Here is a 20,143-nt window from a genome sequence, read left to right on the forward strand (position 1 = left end):
ACAGAAATGCCTGAAGAAGAAAAAAAATGATGCCTTCAGTCTCTTCTGTTTGAAAAAGAAAAGAAACCAACAACCCAATCTGTAACACTTTGTATTTTTGACACTTGCCTTTTCTTGAGTTGAAGGTGACTAACATGGAGTATGTCCTGGTAAGCAATCAGTTGAACATCCCTGTGCCTTTTTGCTGCTTGGATTACTAACAGCTGTTGTCACACACTGTGGGCTTCAATTCACTTTTTGTTCCCTTGTGTTGTCCCTGCAGAAGCTTGAGAATCTCTTGATCAAGTTCCCTTTATTCTGCACGCAGGCATTTGCCATACTTGGCTTCTAAACTTAGACCCATGAATAATTTGTAATCTTTTTAATGATCTTTGCACAGTCCTGCATGTGCTGAGCAGTCCTAAGGAAAAATGGCCTGGATTTTGAAGGGAGAATCTCACAGTTCCTTTGTGTAGCTGATTAAATGGTCCCTATTAACTGAAAGAACCTGTGTGCTGGGTACTGTATGAGGGCAGCACTAGAGTAGCTTCAAAAAGAGAATGGTCTGTGCCTCCCAGGTCATTTGATTTCAGGTCTGGAGCTTGCTCAGGTTCTGTGTCAAAAGACTAAATAGAAGAGCTTGGCTTCGTTGGCACTCCTGTATCCAGATCCCATGCACAAGAGAAGCACTGCCCTTAACAGGTTAGTTAGCCTTAGAAGGCAGACTGGGAGGGGAAATGGAGCGCTGCCTTGTTAAGAAGTGTAGCATCCTTTCACAGTGTTCACAGTTCAAAAGCCACCACCAAAGGCAGGTGGATTGACAGCACAAATAGATGATGTTTCCTATGGGGAGGGCTTCATACATTTATAGATCTGTAGCTCAATAGAACTGCATGCTCTGTCATGATAATGTATATGAAAGGTTGTGCCTGCAAATGCAAAGCTGCTCATGTGTATGTTTGTGCACATTAGAGGTCCAGCTGCATAATAGAGAGGACAGCTGTTTGCAAGTCTGTATTGAACCTGTGTGCTTATTTTTATATAACCTGTGAGTGAAGAGTTGCTTAGGAGCCCAAATCCTGCTGCAGTCCAGTAGTTCCTTTTTGAGAGGGGAAAGAGCAGTCAGGAGTATCACTTCTTATACATCAACTCATGCTGCTGACCCTGAAAATGGTGCATGAAATCCCTACTCCTCTCCAAAAGGTTGTCTTCATATAAAAGATATTCCTTAGCATCTCTTGCTAGTGCTGCCTTCTGTCCTAGAAAGGAATCTGTGCAGAGAGGTTGCTTGCAGGAGGGAGCAATGTGTGAGAGCAGAAGCTCACCCAGTGGATGCTGCAGGCCCTGGTCCTGCTTTGCAGCCACTTGCTTTCCTTCCAGCCCTGTGTAGCAGCTGTGTAGCAGCAGTTGGTGCTTGCAGTTGCTTTCCGTGCTTGCTGAAATGCCAGAACAAGCTGTTAACTTACTGCAGTCACAGACAGATTAGGGCCAGTGTTATAAATGTGAACTTTGTCAGTCGTAATCTCATCGTTTGTTTCCTCTGGCTTTAAAACTGCTCTTTGGATAGTGGTGGGGGCGAGGGGGGAAGGAGAGAGAGCCGCAGAAGATCCTGCCTGTAACTCTTCCTCCATTCATCCTATGATCCCGCAATCCTTCCTGGCCACATACAAGTCTGCACACAGTGTGTCTTCACTCCACCACTGCAGCTCTGGAAGGCACTGACATGAACCCACTGCTGTGCTTTAGAGGTTTCCCTGATGAAGATGGCCGTGGAAGACTGCCTATGTTTTCTGCTGTTCACTTAACCCTGTAAGTGCTGCATCACCATATGCATTTCATACCAACTATTTTGAATGTGCTGTGTTGAGCAGTTGGACAATTTTAGTTCAGAAAGGGTTGGCTATTAAAAGGGAGAAAACAAGGAGCAGAAGACATGCAACAGTGGGTGTTACACAGGTTTGTTTGTTGTAGTTGGGTTTTTGGATGCCAGTCTTCATGGAGCAATAATGGCTTAATAATTGTAATGGGAACTGTTGAATGAGGAGTTGTTTGCTATTGAAATGAGTGTGGAAGTTCTTTATAGGAAAAGCATTATGAAGTTACATGCCAGCTTTGTATAACAAGGCTCTTAACAAAAGTGATAGTTAAGTGAGTTCATTTAAATGCTTTGGTGTGTATTTGGGGTTTGTGTCAGAGTTGTATTTATGTGACTGTTAGATACTCTTCAACCCTTAAAAATAAGTGAGTAGAGCTTCTTTAGACAGATGGAAATGCTCAGGAAATTACGACAAGGGACCCCAAGGATCTTCATGTGTGTGTCTGATTGTTACTGAAGTGCTCACATCCTTTAGAAGAGCTGTGGCTTGAGTGAAATGCATCTGTCTCATTTTTAATTACACCTCGTTTGAGTTTGGTTTTGTGAGATCCCCCCAAGGTCAGTTGCTGTTTTCTCTTACCTCGACTGGCCAATCTCTTGTTGCAGTATATCATGTAACCAGAGGAAACTGCTCTACATGAGGTGGATTTGGTGGCAAATAACAATTCTACTTGAACTGGAGGCCATGCTGGTTTCAGGCTTTGCATCGCTGAGGTCCACTGTGATAGTGGGAAGGAGGCAAACACTGACTCAGCGTGCTTTAATGTTTGAACAGCTGTGCTGCTGTCACTGGGCAGACATGGAGCCGTTGAGCTCTAATTTTACATCTTCATTTGTTTCTTTTCTCTTGATTCCCTTTCAAAAAGCATCATTCTAAACAAGCCCTCTGAGATGAGGGAGTTGTGGTTCTTTTTTCCCCTTGTTTTGTTGTTTTTTCATGTTGGTTCATCTGAGAAAGGGGCTGTTGCAAACATCTGCTGAGGAAATGTTCATGCATCACTTCAGGGGTTACCCAACTCCTGCAATCACCTTAAAATACACTGATATGGGAAAGAAAATGATATATCATGTAGATTCCTGCTCCTGGGGGCTGACTTCTGTGTTCAAAAGCTTGGTGCAACTCCTCTGGAGAAGGACCTCAATCCTTCCTGCATCTGAATTGGCTCATGTGATGTGAGGCTGACAGATGATGCTCGTCTCTGTGTGACAAAAACCTTCTGCGTTTCTCGAGCAGATGCTGTCGCTGAATCTTTGTTTCTTGATGGGAAGAGGCCCAGCCTGCCTGTCCATCTGGCTGTGCTTCTGCCTCACTAAGTGCTCTATTCTTTAAAGTGGGCAGATTGTTGTGATCTGAGCTGTTAGAAGTGGTTTTGTACCTCGGGCAGACAGCTGCATGGCTGTTTGTGTACTTGATTGGACTGCCCATTGAAATTTGGGGAATAAGGAACACTAACTTCTGCACAGCACTTGATTTCCAATGAGCCTGAACACCTTGGGAAAGGTGCTTTGGGAGTTCTTATCATAAAAGCTACTTGATGCAGCAGAACAAATTCTATTGCAAATTGCTGGGAGATACAGTTCTGTATCATGAAAGGAATATCTGAACAGAGCCATACTGAACCATGACTGCGGAAGCAACATATGAGTACAGACAGATCCCTCCCCACAGCCCCGTACATATGAATGTTGATAGAAGCGTTAATTACTTGTGCTGTACCGTAGGATTCTGATGGTAGTTTCATGTAGTTTAAATAAATGCCTGATGCTCATCAGTTGCTATCCAGTGTGGTTAAACCAAAGCACAACTGAAAACCACAGGGATGTGAAGTCTCCATATAAAGATGAAAGATGCAACAGATGCCATCTCTTAAGTAAGGTAAGAAATTCATGGCCCTTCTCTTTGGGGGCAGATGAAGTTCCAGTGGAAAGTGACACGTCTCCAGTCCCCACTTTCAAAGATTTACTTCTTAGTGCACATTTAGGCTTTAAACAAAATGTTTTACTCTGAGAACTATTCAGGAATTGTTGGGCCATTGGCAGCCATATTACTGCTATCAGTACTCTTTAAACTGTGCCTAATTATAAAGTCCATTCGTTATTTTAGACCCAAATCAAGTACTTACATAAGCTCTGTGCCTTAGATTTAATTACTGGATGTGATTCGCATCAGAGACACTGATTCATCCGAAGTAGATAATTGCCAGATCCCAGTGTATTAAAGGAAGACATTCATCTCATGCCTCACTTCCACTTGCTGGGGCTTTTTTCTTTGCTATTTAATGCAGGCCTCTTTCTGACACCTTTCAAAAGGTGCTGTTGTACAGGTTAGCCCAAGGCATGCTGATGAGAGGCCCAGAAATAGCTTTTTTTCTTTTCTTATCTAATAAATGCCATTGTTCACTCCAAACTTACACAGGTTTGCTGAGAAGTGGGAGTGAAACTGAGTGCAGGCAAGAGTGAATGGCAGGTGTATTTATAACTAATGAATAGATGCTGCGAGTATTCATTCCTGCAGAGGCTATTGACTCAAATGCTGACTCTGGGCTGAATAATTTTCCAACTAAGAGTCAACTTTGGAAATGAAATCCAATTCATGGTCCAGAGGTTTTTGTCTATTCCTGCTTTCAGATTCTCTTCCAAATGCGATGGCATTGTTTGCTAGGATTGGGGTATTCTTTCATCCTACCATAGGTAGAATTTAGCCCTGAGGAACAGAAGCCTTTCTGCTTGTACCTTGTCTTTAAAAACTACTGAATGGCCTTCAGTAGAAAAACTAAATCTCCTTCTGTGAGTCCCAATTAGAAATATCTGGGAATGATGCTATTCCCACGTACGTTCACACATCCTGCCTGCATCCCCTCCCACTTGAAACACGCTTCTAAGATTAGCAGTGGTTAGTGTTTGAAATCCAGGAACAGCTTGTTCCCAAAAGAAGCCTTGGGTTTGTTGGTTCGATAGACTGGACAGAATGGGAGATTGTCCTGTATAATTCAATGTTTGGGTGACACTTGGTTTAGAAAGTAGTGAGGAAAGGGGATAAGCTCCAGAACAGTCATTCCTGGTGTAATTTCTTTGCCCTTCTTAATTTACAGCAGGGATTAGTTTGTTTCTCAGCAAATGCTACGTGCCAAGTCTTGTGTGTGCAGCCAGCAAAACGTGTCAGCACACAACTGGGTCCTTCAGCTTCCTCTACAAACGTCCTCCCAGGAAGGAAGAAATCCCATATCTAGCCATGTACACTTTGCTGTTTTTTATCTCCTCCTGCTCTGACAATTCGGTCCATGGTCTGTTAGCACCTGCTCCTAAGCTTTTGTCCTTTAGAAGCGAACCTGACATAACTTAAGAACATCTTGTACTCAGCAGCAGGACCCACGGGGAAAAGCCTTAGTGTCTGTATGTATGAGCAGCGAAACTGCTGAGCTCAAAGAATATAAGATGAGCAATTGGAATGTGGGAGGAAAAGCAAACCTCATAAGGGCAAGAAAATTCTTTTGGCAGTTTCCAAAGAGGATGAACAGCGTTAATGACCCAGATCTTGGAGAAACACTGACTTTAGCAGGCATGTCTGGCTTGCTTGAAGACCTCTCTGCATCCCCATTGCAGGCACAGCCTCATCTGTGGAGCATTGGGATGTCTGTCATTGCTCACTGGCAGTGTTCCCTTATGTGGTAGCTGTTGGCAGGAGATGCCAGTGTGTGGCTTGTAGGGTCTGGATCATTTGGCAACCCATAGCTCAATGCTCCAAGTGATCTCGTAGGGTTTTGTGCTGTTGTCCAGTGAATTGATGGACAGATTTGTTAAGGGTTGAGAGATCTTTTGTGGATGGCTCAGGGAACTGTGGGCTCCGGGTAAGATAATGTTTGTCTAGAGATGAAAGAGTCTGGTAATAGTAGCAGCTAAGGACGTAAAACACTTGTTGCATTAGTAGTACCTTCTATGTCAGTAAGGATACTGGGGGCAAGGAGCCATCTTAAAGCAGGTTCTATGCAGGCTCTATCTGAAGCTAATCAGTAACCCTGCCTGCAGCTTTGTAGCCACTAGAGAGCAGCAGGGCCCTGTTGGTAGAAGTTCCCCCAGCAGCTGTGTTGTAACGCTGCCCTGTTTGTACTAAAGAGAATCTGCTGGGCTGTGGATGCGGGGAGGCAGGAGGATGAACTCAGTGTGAAAATGGACATTGTTTCAGGGGCTCAAGATGCATCGAGAAACCTCAGGGCAAGAGAGAGAGGTCTGCTACAGGTGCCTCATCACTGAGATGGGCAGAAAAACAGACTCATAATGTGAATTTAAGAAGCTGTCTTGTTGAATTGAATTAGATGGCACATAGAGCCTTTTTCTAGGGCAATGAAGGAACAAGTGGGGTAGCCCCATTAGCAGACAGCTTGTGATTTGCTGTTGTTAGATATGGCGGCTTTTATTTCTTAGGTTTTTTTCTTCATGCTGTCAGTGCTCCATGTAATGGTACCACAAGCCATTTCTCTTAGCTCCTGGCTTTAAAAAAAGCTTTGATTCGAGGTTCATGTCCTTCCATTTTATAACTTGCCCTTTACTGAAGATTATATTAAGCGTGTGGCAGTGGTTATTCACAGCTCCTAGTGAGTTTCATAAGGCAGAGGGGTCATATGAAAACAGCCAGCGTGATGCTTCATTTGAGAGTATTTTCCTCTCATTCACAGCTTCTCAGAGTTCAGATGTGGTAGGAGAAAAATCAGCATAATGTGCGATAATAAAACTGGAGATGCTAAGTGAGATATCAGCTCATTAAACAGTGCAATCTTCAGACTGAATTTCCCAAGGAATATGAAGAGGTCAGCAGGGTTTTTATAGCTTGTGGATTCTTAAATCAGATGTCCTGAGGGGGGAAGCCTTTTCAGGTAGCACTTGGTAAGCTGGACTGTGACACTGATGGAGCACATGTAGGAAGTGTGGAGGATCTGTTTGCAGGGTATAGGATGTGATGTGTGGCACAACCCCTTCTTTGGTCTCTAATGTGCTTTTTGGGTAAGATCTCAGTGTGGAAACAGGAATTACAGTGGTTCAGCATTACTTGGAAACTCAGGCAGCTGAAGAAGCATCACCTGCCTGAACCTGCTGCTACTTCTATATTGAAAGACAGACAAAAGAGTAAGCAAACTTTTGGCTGGCTGTGATTGCTGTTGTTTGAAGCCATGCAGACAGATGAAACAGAGCACGGTGAGGGTGTTGTTAGTGTGAGCTTTGCCCCAGAGCACTTGGATCTGACCTTGATTGAGTGCTGCAGAGCCTGCGTGGTACTGGGAAAGGAAAACATGGGAAGCAGGTTCCTGGCAAGTGGGACATAACCTGACAGCTATAAGCTGTTTCATTGAAGGATGGCCATTGGAAACTGTTGATCTCAGAAGTTGTTTGGAACCAGGTCAGCAAGAGAATCAGTGGTACCTGAAATTCTGCATGTGTGTATATATAAAAATCAGCTTATTTCCAGCTTAAATCAGTAGGTGTGACTGACTGCCTTGGTTTGGGTTGGGATGGAGTTGATTTCAGACCTCAGCTGCCTGCTGGATTAAACCACAGCAGTAAACCTCCTCAATTGCAACCAAGGCATCACTAATCTTAGCAAATGAACGCGTAACGGCAGAAACACTGCTGGGAAGATGCAGCTGTAAAAGAGTGGGTGGCATCTGTCACGTCTCCAAATGATCTGCAGGGACTGTTTCCAAGACGTATGGAATCAGCTACATTCCTGCCAGTGGATTGTGGAGGTGTTTATCAGAGATTTCACACCTGCACACACATACTCAGGTAAAACTTGTGCCTGAGGGGCATATTCAAAGCATTCTGCTCACATGTGATAAACGTGGCATCTCTGCTGTGACATTCATTGCACTTGATGGTGATTTTGATCTGTGTAGAACCTTCCCTGTCCATTCACTGTAAATAATTGCTGCCTATTGGTGGTGCAGGTACCATCTTATGTATGTGCTTGCTGTTACGCAAGCAAGAAACATGAGTTAATTTTGTGGCTGTGAATATACCTCGCCTCAAACAACTTTGTGACATATAACCCAAGTGGAGAGAGAATTTGTATCAGCATTACATGCTACGTGTGATGGTTGTGCTGTGTGTGGGGGGGGAAATGGCCTTGCTTTGTCTCAATGTCAGCAGTTAAGTGCAGGATTGTGAGTGTGAATGGCAAAGTCAGCTGGAGGAGACCTTTTTCAGCATTGAAGTGGTTCCCAAATAGCTCCGTTCTGACAATTGTGAAGAGAAATGACAGTTTTCCTCAGGCATTTGTCTAATTGAGGAAATGAGCTTCTAGCAGCCTCACCGCTGAAGTTGGGGATAATTGAGGTGATGGACAGCAATGGTATTTTTAAAGCAATCTCTACACTAGCTGTACAATGAGTTTACTAGTTGCAGAAAACCTTTCCTGTCCTTCTGTCATTCAGTGGCTATTAGGGTTTCCGAGCTAGTTTTGGAGTTTGCATTTGATCTTGCACAGAGTAAGACTCAAGGAAGTACTTATTTCTTTTCCTGCAGGCGTTCTTTTCCTCAATATTTTGTCAGGTAAAGCAATGTTCTGCTTTTTGCTCTTCCAGCTGAGATGGGAAAAAGAACTTGGCAGTTGTGTGTTAGGATTGCTTTCAATAGCCAGCAGTGTAAGACAGCAGAGATGTTTAAGGACATTTCACTTCCAACCATGCTGTTGGTACAGGGGAATGAGTTGCAAGTAGCATTTAGAATCAGTTCTGTGTTAGTGGTTCCTGCATCAGGAAGCCTTGTGAGCAGTCTGTCTGTGCACATTGAAAGGCAGAAAGTCCTGCTGGAGTCAGGCTGTCCCATGAAGAGCAATGCAGTACTGGCTAAAGCTCTCAGGGTTCTCCTTTGAGTTATGGCCACTTCTTTGGGGCAAATAAAACTTAGCTACACTCGTTATTTTTAAAGAGGGCTTGGAGGATTTGTCACAACTGTGTGTAGGCAGTTTTGTGTCTTCCCAAATGCACGCTGAGAAACTTCTACCGTGTTTCTTTGTTGTGTGGGTCTGGGTTAAATACAGCAAACTGGACTGACTCGAGCCAGTGAAGCAGATATTTTAGCTGAGTAGGAAAGAATGTACTGTTCAGAGACCTTTTGTACTTACAGGCTTGCTCTGTGATTAATGGTGTGTGCTGTGAGCTGTGACCCGTTAGGAAAGTGCTGAGCAGGTAGTGGAAACCCAAGGAATTTGGACAGAGTCACATATTTGTGTGCTATGTATGCAATGCAAAGCAAAAATGCCCAGCTGCAATGCAACCTCATTGAAACCATCACCTGTGCTCTGTGTGGGACCACATTTAACCTGTGCTAAAGGAGGAGCGAGCCTTTGGTGATGCTCTGTGTGATAATGTAGCAGTGTGGGTAGGCAGTGCTAAATGATGATCTGCTCCAGTTCTAAATGGAAAAGAAAACCGAGGAAAAGGCCCTCGTTTCTTTGCTCCATTGCCATATTCTGATGAATCACTGCAAAGTCATGACAGCAATTTCAAGTGTTTTGCTTGCTGGTCTTTGGCTCAGCTTTCCATTTCAGTTTGGATAGAAAGCGCTATAAAAGAGTTGTCTTACTGCTGGAAGAAACAGGTGGTTTGCTGTGCTGTTTATGGCTGGTGGTCGCTGGGGTTCTGGATGATGACTGAAGAACCTGGGGTTTGCAGCTGTGCGTGAGGCTGTGTTTGAATGCCTCCAGTTGTGTGATACTGTGAGCAATAAGTCACAGTCTTGAAGAGTTCCTGTTGCTGTGAGAATCGCTTCTTCCAGGAGGTGAGAGAGAAATAGGTACAAGGTTACTTTCAGCCCAAAGCACCATCAGGATCAGACCTCTTTGAGGCCTGCAAGCTATATATAAAGTAATAAAATGCTCCCAGAAGTTGTATAGATGTGATTCTCCTAGGGGAGGTTAGATACAATGCAGTTAAGCCTGTTGCAACCCATGTTATTGCTCATTTCAACTGCTGCTGGTAGAAGTGGGTTGTTGACAGAAAATGAGGCAGTGATGGGCATGGGACTTCAGCATCATGTTAACCATGGGTAGTGCACCTAGTGCACATATAGGCTATGCTTTACATGCGGCAGAATGATGCATGTGCCACTGTTTTATTTCTAAGGCCATTTGTTTGCTGACATGCAATCCATCTGCTTCACTTCACAACGAGGTATGTGGTGTAATGAGACAAAGCCTTGGCACGAAGGAAAGGTTTAAAGAATGTGAAGTCTGGTAGCAAATAATCCAGGCTGCAGTCACAGTGTAATGTTTCTCATGGCAGAGCTTGTGTCATCTCAAATTGGACATGATGACTTCCATTGCACCGTGGCTGTTCTAACAGACATTGGTTTCCCTGGGAGTGTCTGGGGCTACAAGATTGCCTCCATCTTGCTTTGCAATGCATTGAGGTCAGCCTGTTGCTGCTATTTCTCACCCTGCAGCCTGTGAAATTTGTGGCATCTGTCTTGTAAGGCAGTGCCTGGGTTTCAGAGAACAACACATGCAGGTATCTGGTATCGCATATCCAAAATATGTTCAGATGGGAGCAACTGCTGGCTGGTGTGTTGTGATTTAAAGGGACAGCTTTGGAGGGCACTGAAGTCAGGCATGGTCAGCTGGTTGGTGCTCCTTGTGTGCATCCACAAGTTTGGCATTTGTTAAGTTGTACAATGTCTCATTCAAACTCAAAGGCCAAAGGATGTCACAGTCAGTTCTGGTGTAAGGATGTGTTGTACTGTCACAAACGTGATTATTCTTGCAGAAACCTCTTGAGATGGAAGAATAAATGCAGATATATATTTATCTTTTTCATAGCACTGACACGCTGTATTCATCTGGTGGGGATGATGTTCTGTTTAAAACACGTGGGAAGGGCTGCCAAAGAATACAAGCTGCCATTAGTTCGTGTTCTCAACTCAGGGAGCAGATTTTCAGCTTTTCTGGGGCTGTTTTTCTTTATTCCTCTTATCAGTCCCATTCTACAGACACTGGAAACGTGTCCAGAATGCTTGTGTAGGAAATATCCCACAATATCCTTGATCAAGCTGTAGATGTTTGCTGCTGTGCTCACTCAGTTGGGGCAGAGTCCTGCAGCAGCAGCAGAGGCTCTTGTGGAAGCAGTTAAATAGTGCTGTCATTGTGATTTGCACAGAAATAGCACTTGATCCTTGCTGCTATGTCTCACTTTGTGGGTCAGGTGCTTGAGTGATCTCTCCTATTACATTGCTCCTGGTTTTTTTCCTAAGGACTGGACAGGTGGTCGGCATCCTCTTTGCTTGGTAAGAATGTCCTGAGGATGTTTGAGAACAACTAAGTGTTGCTTACTAATCAGTGAAGCACTTGGAATTAAAGGGTGTGTGTACCCTGTCTCAATCAGGTTCCCTTGGCACTGCCACTCTATGAGCAGTGGGGATGGATCCTATCTTGCTGAGGGGGTTCCCAGTAGGGTTTAGTGAGCCAGAGAGTGAAGAAACTTCTGGAACTAAAAGCAGATCATTGAGAGGGTTCAGCCTTGCTAAAGCAGTTCCAAGTGATGGCCCTGACCAGTACAGTGTGAGTCTGGGTGACTAATTAGGTCATCTGTAGGGTTTTGAGGGTCGGCAGCATACACTGTGTGAGTTAGTACTAAAGCAAGAAAGCATGCAAAGCTGCCAACATTTTGACCCTGTTAATTGCTGAAGTAACTGCGAACAAGTGTTAAAATCTTGCTTGCTGGATTAAATATTCCACAGGAAACCAAGCTCAGTGTATGGAATAAAACTTCTTTGTGGTGGCCTGCAAAGGGCTGCTCATCTACTTGCTCCATTGGAAAGGAATGGAAGTACTTCTAGAGGATGGAGTGTGGGTGGGATTTAAGGGGAAACACTTTCTGTTCTTACCATCTTTATGTGAGAAATGAAGCAGGAAAGCCCCCCCCTGCCCCTTCTTGCAGTTGCAGGTATTTGCTCTTGGTTAAGATTTAGCAATGATTGAGTGCTCTTGGACACACAGGTGTGTGGCCATGCACTGAAAGGGCTTTTCTGTGAGTTAACAGCTGGTTGATAATGTTCTGTATGTACAGGTGGTTCGAGTACTTGATTGCAGGTTGCTCCCTATTCGAGTCTGAGATTTAACTGTTTTATTCCCTGTATATTTTTAAGTGGGGTGTTTGTGGAAGATGTTCTGATGGTGTTTGGCCTATTGGTACCCAGGTAGCCGAAGCTCTGGATGTTGATTTCAAGCTTTGCTCCATCTAATAACATAAAGGAGAAGCAGAGCACAAAAAAAGGGCAGTGCTACAAAGCAGGATTTAGGGATTCTTCCCTCTTTGCTCCTGACATAATAAATCTTCCCTTTTTGGACACATTCAGTTACGTATGTCCCAGATTCCACAGTTTCTGATGTTCCAAGTTCAAGTGAGGTTTATTTTCAAGCAAAACTTTGGGGCAGCTCATGCAAAGCAAAATATTTTGGTTTGGTTCAACAGAAATATTGTTTTTAACCTGAAATCAGTAGGGTGTTTTTTTTTGTCTTTTTAAGGGCTCCGGCTGTTGAGTGAAAATGAAAGCTGTGTCAGATTAACTGGGATGTTTTGTTCTGACAGTGTGCTTAGAATTCATGGCAGCTGAATGGTAGCTGCTCTCTTGAAGTACTTAAGTTCTGTCACTCTCACCTAAAAATCCATCTGGATGCAGTTTCATCCAGGAGCTTTTGAGGAATACAGGATCTGGATGGTGAATCACTGGCAGTGTTTGTTCTTAATGGTTTGGTTTCATCAGCAGAATTTTGCAAGGCTAGTCCCAGTCCTGCTGTTCCTCCCAATGCATGAGCCCCGGTTTTGCTTCCTTAGCATACTCGAATCTTCCACGTAGCATGTATGTTTATCCTAGTCTGAATCTGTCCTGCATGTTTAAACTGTCTTTGTGGTGTCTTTGTTGTTCCTGGACCTTGAGACCATTCATCACCCACTGTGCCATTTTGGAAGCAGCATCGCCCTGCAAGGACTCCCTTCTGTCAGCTTTCACCTACATGAATCTGAGCTAGAAAACCAGCCAGCCTCCCAGTTCTGGTGCCACCTGCTTGCCACTGCCTCTTCAGCTTCTCCTCAATCCCTCTCCTTTGCTGCCCTTTCTGTGAGCAGTCAATGGGCACTACAAATCCCAGCCTTGCAAGAAGGCTGTGGAAGCCCGAGTTTGCTTGTTCCCTCCCTGCACGGGGTGGGCTGTCCAAGCACGAAGGTGGGACAAGGGGAAAGCCTGTCCAATTGGCTTCTACAGAAAGTTATTATTCCTTTGTACCCTTGTCATTCGGTTGATTTACAGCAGCAGCCTATTTGGTAATATAAACCCTGTCCCTTGGGATTATGAGTGCGGTGATGCTCGGAGCAGCTGCCTGCACATGTCTTACCCGCTACAGAAAAAGAACATGCTGCTGCTCCTCCTCCTCCTCCTGATATTATCTAGTATCATTTCTTCCTCCTTCTTTGTCTCTCTCTGACCTCCTCACAGCTCCACGCCGCTCCATACTTGCTTCGTCACTTAAGAAGACCACAGCTGAGTTCCCCAGCACAGCACCAGGAGAGTTTATGCCTGAACCAACATCAGGCAAAGAAGACAGAAAGCAAAGAGGAGGGGAAGAGGGGAGGGGGGGAACAATCTGATAGTATTGCAAGCAAGTCCTGGTGCTAAACCTGCTGCTTTCAGAGACCAGGAGGGGAGGAACCTTGTTTGGCGGAGAGGGGAAGGACAAAAGAAACTTGAAACTGGCTTTCCTTGTGGCATGTCAGTCCTGAACACCCCCCTCCTTCCCCACCCCCTGCTCGTTAAATGAAAGCACCTGAGGAACACGAGATTGCCTGCGTGAGAGGGAGGGCTGGTGCTGGACTGGGTGAGGGAGCAGAAAGGCGACTTGTGGCTTTGTGGTGTGGCTTACACTGAGATCGGAACTAGCGTGCCTGGGGGTGGGAGCAGGAGGAGAAAGGGCACCTGATGCCAGCTGCCAATATGACAGAAACCCTGCAGCTCCCTGCCCTGCAAGTCCCAGAGCAGCAGGTGGTGGAGGGCAGCCGTGCCTGGTCCAGCTCATCCACCCCCACCCTGCGCAGGAAGCGCTTCAAGATGAGGCGGATGAAGAATGTGCAGGAGCAGAGCCTGGAGGCCGGCAGTTATCAGGATTCTCCTTCCTCCAGCAAGGAATACCTGCAGCTCCCATCCATTGAGATCACCCCCTCCAGTGATGAGGACACTCCCTGGTCCAACTGCTCCACACCCAGTGCCTCCCCGCGCCGCAAGCGCTTCCTTCTGCGGAAGTGGCTGCGTGTCAGAGAGAAGAAGGAGTGCAGTGAGAGCAGGTATGTTGGTGGCCATCTCCCTTTCCTGCTCCCCCAAAAGCCCCTTGCAGTGGGTAGGGCCCTGCTGAGCTTTTGGTGTGGCTCTCTTGAGGACTTTGTCCTCACCCAGTGGCTGGAATGGGTAATGCGATGGGTTGGACTTGGTGATGGTGGATCAAATGGCATCGTTGTACGTGCAAACAGTGGGTGTGTTGGAAACAGCATCGCAGTCCTTCACTGTGGCCTTCCCTGTATCTTTTCTATGCAGGGCAAGCAAAAAGAACTTGTCTGAGCGGGAGTAACTGTGCCTAAAGACTCCCAAGGGCTTGTCAGTGCAGCAATGGATGCCCAGCGAGTTATTGAGTAGACGTGAAGCAATAGCTTTACCTTATCGAATTGTGCAGGTGTGGCTGGTGTGTGCATCATGCAGCGTAGTTCACTCTTCTTTTAGTGTCTGAGGGGAACAATGTTCCTGTCATGAAGGGCCTGAAAAATACAGCATGCCTTCTCTGTAGGGAAGTTAGCACTGCATTAATCTTCATGCTAGCTTAGTGTGGGCTAACTTGTCTTTCCCTTCAGCCTGTGGCTTTATGCTTTAATGTAGGTGCTGCTTTTTTCTCCGAGCATGTGATAGCTCTTCTTGCAGAAATACCTAGAACAGACTTCTGTGGCGATGGAGTGATGCAGGTGATGGTGTTGTTAACCTTGGTTGTGTTTTTGAAGTAAGTGCTGACTGGCAAAAAGCCCCCTCAGTCGATGCATTAGTTGGCATTAGCATACCACAGCCAGCATGGCACCTCCTCCCTTCAAATGGAGCAGGCTTCAAATCTGTCCCTTTTACAATGGAAAACACATGGCGTTTTCAAATGGTATGTTTCCCTTTCGAACCCAGGAGTGCTGAGCCTCTGCACTCCCGATAACTCCGCTCTTTCTTGCTGCTGCTGCAGAGTGGTTTGGCTCTTTGCAACAGGTGCTGGTTGTCACTTACTGTGCTGTTTAAATACAAAAGGGAGTACTGTGTGGCTCCCGTGCAGCAATTAGTTATTATAATCTTGAAGCCCAGCAGCCTGTACCCCATCACATGGCCGGATTTCCACAGGGCTCTCCAGGGAAAAGCTGCTAGCTGAGAGCAAGCTGTGCTCCAGCTGATGTGTTCCATTGATGCACTCACTGCTCACAGCCCTGAGCCACAGCAGCAGCTCTGACCGTCAGCATGCGGTGTGCATCCAAGTGAATGAACTCCATTCTATAAAATATTTTAGGACACCGGGTAGTTTTTAGTAGCCTGTGTGGTTTGTATGGCTGTTTACCAACTGGCTCTCTGCAAACTGTTTGGTGGTTGATAGTGAGAGCCAAAGAGCGGCTGTTTGTTAAACAGAAAGGAGTGTATGTAGGAGCCTAGCGCTGCCTACACCACTGAAACAGTGGGAAGAAGCCATTTTCTGACATAGGGCCTTTCCTGTAACTGATGCTTGCCTGAAAACAGGATGATCCAAACACCAGGATTGCTCTGAGGGGCCTCTATGGATAACTGAATGGTAATTAAGGGCTGCAGGCAGCTTCTCACCAGTGCTCCCTCTCTGTTGTTTGTCATCCTGTTAGAAAGAAAATCTTGCAAGTGGTTTGAAACTGGATTATTGGTTCATCTGTGCTTCTTGCTTGAGAAGGTGCTGAGGAGTCATAGGTGATGCTTAGAGCCTCATTGTTGGCACTGGGGGGTTTGAGAAACAACCTTATAATTTCTAGTTGTAACACTGCAGTGCCTTGGAATGAAATAAGGAGCTGTTTGCTTTTAACCACTCTTAGTATGAAATTGCAGTGCCTGTGTGTAAAGCTCCCCCTTGGATTACTTCTCAGTGCTGTTCTGTTTTTTCCCCCTCTCCTAGTTTCTTGAATTTCTTGTCTTGAGCATTGGCTGGTGACAAGAGGGCAAGATGTTGCAATATCTGTATCCCATTAAAGTTTAAACCTTAACCTGAGGGACTTCTTGAGCTTAGGTGAGTGGGTGAGCATGGAAGGGTTGAAGGTACACCTTGTATGACTGTAGTAAACTTTCATCTGGGACTGCCAGCATTGCAGGAGCAGCAGTTGGGCTGCGTTATATTGGGCTTCTCTTCCTGGTAAGTTCCACTGTCTGCTTAATCAAAATGGATGTGGCAAAGATTTTTTTTAAGAGGGTTTTTATTTGTGGATAAATGAGAAGATACAGACGTGGTCACTGATCTTATATTTCAAAAGGGTGCTGATAATTCCTTGGAGCTTAGAGTGGAATTCTGTCTTCACTTGCACTCTTTCCAATGTATGCAGTTCATTTAGCTGTAGTTAAGCTCAGAAGCACAGGGAAGAAGTTTTCTGGTGTAGGATATATTGTTGTTACTCAGCCTGATGCTAAGAGCGACCACAGAGATACAGAGGGCCCAAAGAGCTGTCTGTGTCTCAGCATCCTTGCAAGAATCCTCTGAGTGGGTGCAGTGTTGGACTTAATATGTACAGAACGGGGAACTTTGTGGGAATTGTATGAATATGTGTATGTAAAATGTATATAATGAGGGCCGTTGAACTCCATGCATGCTTTGTGGTGAGATCTCCATGAACCCAGTGCTGGCTTTCTAAACTATCCCTTGGTTTAGAGAGCGTTCTCGGTTATGGTTTTTGGTAAGAAGTTGTTTCATAGCTTGAAGCCAATAAAAGGTTCTTGTTCTTGAGTTGTCCTTTCTGCTATGAAATGCTTGGGAAAAGAAGAATGATGGAGTATGTGGGTGCAGGAACAGCAAGTGCAGTCTCTACTCTCTTGCTGCATGCCATGATATTTAACTGCCTTTGCTGCCCTGGCTCACAGGTGGGTACCCAGGCTGGGTGGAGGAAAGCCAGCCCTGGGACAGCTGCTCTGTGTACTGCAGCCTGGTGTCTAAAGGGAGAATCAGAACTGTTCAGAGCTTGGAAGGGAAGCTTTGCAAGGAGGCAAGCTGTAGAAATAAGCAGAAGCAGCTCTGAGGTCTTGGAGCAGGTGGAGGCTGCTAGAAGAGAATCAGTCCAACTTCATGTAGGGCTGTTACAAAAACAAAAAGGAAACTAATAGCACTAAAAACCCAAACACGGGAAAAAGCAAATCCACAAAACTCTACGGAACCCCCCGACCCATTTACAGGAGAAGAGTGACATCTTGTGGGCTCAGCTTGCAGTTCTCCACCTAAAATGAGCAGTCACTTCTGCCCACTTCAGCTTGAGCAATGGCTGCCTTGTGGTGCTGCCCAGTTGAATGTTAAGCTGTATGAAACCGTTCTGTAGTGGTGTGATGAAACAGTTCATATACTTCTGTAGCTCTTACTTAGGGAAGCTTTAAACCACTCATGCCTGCTGTACATCAGATATGAACTTCCTTCCTTAGTTTCTCTCTGCACCCTAGTTGTGATGAAGGATGAACGTTGTGTTCTTGGTCTAGCTTTAAAACTGAAGTGTCTAATGTGGAAATCTCTCTTAACTGCTTGTCTTCTATTGCAGCAGCCAGCAGAGCAGCCAGCAGAGCAGCCATGATGACGACTCGTCCCGGTTCTTGAGCCCTCACACTCGTGACGACAGGTAGGGCTGGATGGGGCTCTGAGCACTGCTGGAGCTGTGGGTGTCCCTGTGCACTGCAGGGAGTGGGACCGAGCAGCCTTTGAGGGTCCCTTCCAACTCAAACCATTCTGTGATCTGAGCTCATTTGTAGCAGCTGTGATGTTCAAGAAGAAAAGTGAAGTTTCTTGTGCTTAGGGTTGATTGATGACTGCTGTGAGATGCATCACTGGCACAGAAGCTGCTGAAAAATGAATGCTTGTTTTTGTGTGTGATTTATTGTTGTTACTCTGCCCAGAGATATGATTGAGAGTTTTGCTTTATCTTGTAGTTCATCTCGTGAGCCTGAAAGTGCTTCTATTTCTTTTGTGCCTCGAGCCTTTCTGTCCTGGTTTGGCTCCTGCAGGTTCCTCTCCCTAATAACACCCTGGTCTAGATTTTAGATTATATTATTTTTATGCTGTGACTGTGCTGTGTTTTCCTTTAATGTTGCAACTGTGGATCACAGCAAAGCTGGTTGGAGTGCTTCATGAGAAGCCTCGCAATGTGGCTTGTGCTCCATGAGCGCAGTAAGAGGAGCTGTGCTCCTGCTCTGTTACTCAGTTACCCACCCAAGCCATCGTTGAGGCCAAAGGCCTTTCTTACTGACTGCAGCAGGGCAAACTCTCCCTGAACTCGGGCCCCCCACTGATGTTAGAGACCAAAGGATTGAGTAAGAACTGGGTAACAGCTAAAGAAGCATCTGAGGAATCTCCCACTTGAGAGCACATCCCAACCCTGGAGAGCTAATTAATATCCCAGCAGAATTTGACACTCTGAATTAGTACTTAGTAGATGCAGTAACCTTCTCCTCCATATGTTTCCCTCCAATTATCAGTCTCTCTGGTGCTGTGGAGCCTGGCATAATTGACTATTGGGGAGCAATGTTTGCAACTGGTAAATAAAGAATCTGACAGCAAAGCAGATGGGTACTTAGATTATACCTGGGCTTTCTGTATACAGAGTGCAAGTTGCTGCATTACTTGACCTAGGATTTCACAGGTTTAGTAAAGTTGGGCTTCCTTAACACTCAGATGGGGGTTTTCTGAGCACGGCAAGAAGAGTCACTTCCAAATCGTTCCCAGGTTTCATATGTGGATTAAACCAGAGCCCTTAGGCTGATGCTGAGAGCATCTTTGTGGCTGGAGAAGGAAGAACAAGAAGTCATGTGGTGCACACCTTCTCTTGGCGTGCTGCCTCTGGCATTGCAGGCAGGTGCACTGCAAGGAGCAGAGAGAGAGAAAAGATCAGCATCCACATCAGTGTGCCTGGAGGAGGGCTGAAAGAAGCTACCCCAGCTGAAATAAAGGGATGCTGAGTCGCTATGTGGACTGTGGGATTTAAAATAAAGAATGGAGAGAAATACGTAGCTGAGGAGAACTGATATTTGGACTAGGCATAAGCAAGATCTTAGCCTGCGTGCTCTTACTGTGGGTTATGGTACCAGGGAATGCTGCTCATGGAGTTCAGTGCTCATTGATGGGATTCCAAGGATCGTGCTCCATCCCGAGGGCTCTTTCAGAGAAGATTCAATGTTTGCTCTGCTGGCAGATGTGCTCAGTGTCGGCCAGCAGCTCTGTTTCTTGAGGTGTGAGCTGTTGTCAGCTGATGAACTGTGAAGCACAGCCATGGTCCAGAACCCACATCCTGAAAAGGTGTCCTGCAGCACAGCAGTGAAGCAGGTCTGCCATCTGCACGTGTCTTCTCTGAGGAAAAAGCTTTCCTTCTGCAAAGTCATGTAAGTTGTGTGTGCGTCATATCTGATTGCTAATGCTGAGAGGGAGCCTGTACAGGTTTGTCTTCATGGTAAATGTGTGCTGTGTGGGTATTTTTTGGAGCCATGGAAGGGAAAAGTGAGGCTAGGAAGACTTAGCTTCCTGCCCTCTGATCATGGGTGAGTTTGGATGAATCATTTGAGTGATTTTCTTTCTTACCTCATAGGAAATGGATAAGAGATGCTGGATTAAGCTTGTGGGGTTGCTCAGGTACTGAAACACCATGACCATAAGAGTATGAAGAGAAGTGGTAGAGCTGAGTTGGTGTCCAAATAGTTGTTCTCACAAGAAACTTGACTTAAAGTAATTCACAGCATGGGTAAGGTTGGGATGGAGGCTGCTGGAGACCTTGAGATGTACGTACATACAGTTCCCTAATCGTGAGACAAAGATATGTATGAGTTGCTTTGAGCTCTGGTTTCTACATGAAGTCTAAGGTCACGAGCGTGCTTGTGCTTGAACCAAGGACTTGTTCTGCCTTGTGGCATTGAGGTACCTATCAGGTTTGGAACACAGAGGAAGCTTCAATGCAGAGTTTAGGCTACTGGGCTGGAGGGGAAATCAGTCCTCAGCCTCGTATGCAATCTAGGGAGGAGACAAACTGCTAAGGTGGAGGC

General features: G+C 45.5%; 1 protein-coding gene across 3 annotated transcripts in view; it reads left to right on the top strand.

The window, feature by feature from the left end:
* GRAMD1B (GRAM domain containing 1B) overlaps window positions 1–20,143 on the top strand; it is a 95,039-nt gene that overhangs the window by 12,095 nt on the left and 62,801 nt on the right. Inside the window, exons 2-3 of one of the 3 annotated variants that reach the window (XM_072354901.1) lie at window positions 13,337–14,178; window positions 17,659–17,736. In XM_072354901.1, the coding sequence (XP_072211002.1) occupies window positions 13,817–14,178; window positions 17,659–17,736 (440 nt within the window). In that variant the 5' untranslated portion in view covers window positions 13,337–13,816. The remainder of the gene's footprint in view (window positions 1–13,336; window positions 14,179–17,658; window positions 17,737–20,143) is intronic. The other 2 variants (XM_072354902.1, XM_072354903.1) reach the window with 2 other exon arrangements.

Source organism: Excalfactoria chinensis, chromosome 21 (assembly GCF_039878825.1).
Source record: "Excalfactoria chinensis isolate bCotChi1 chromosome 21, bCotChi1.hap2, whole genome shotgun sequence".
In the NCBI taxonomy this organism is placed as follows: Eukaryota; Metazoa; Chordata; class Aves; order Galliformes; family Phasianidae; genus Excalfactoria; species Excalfactoria chinensis.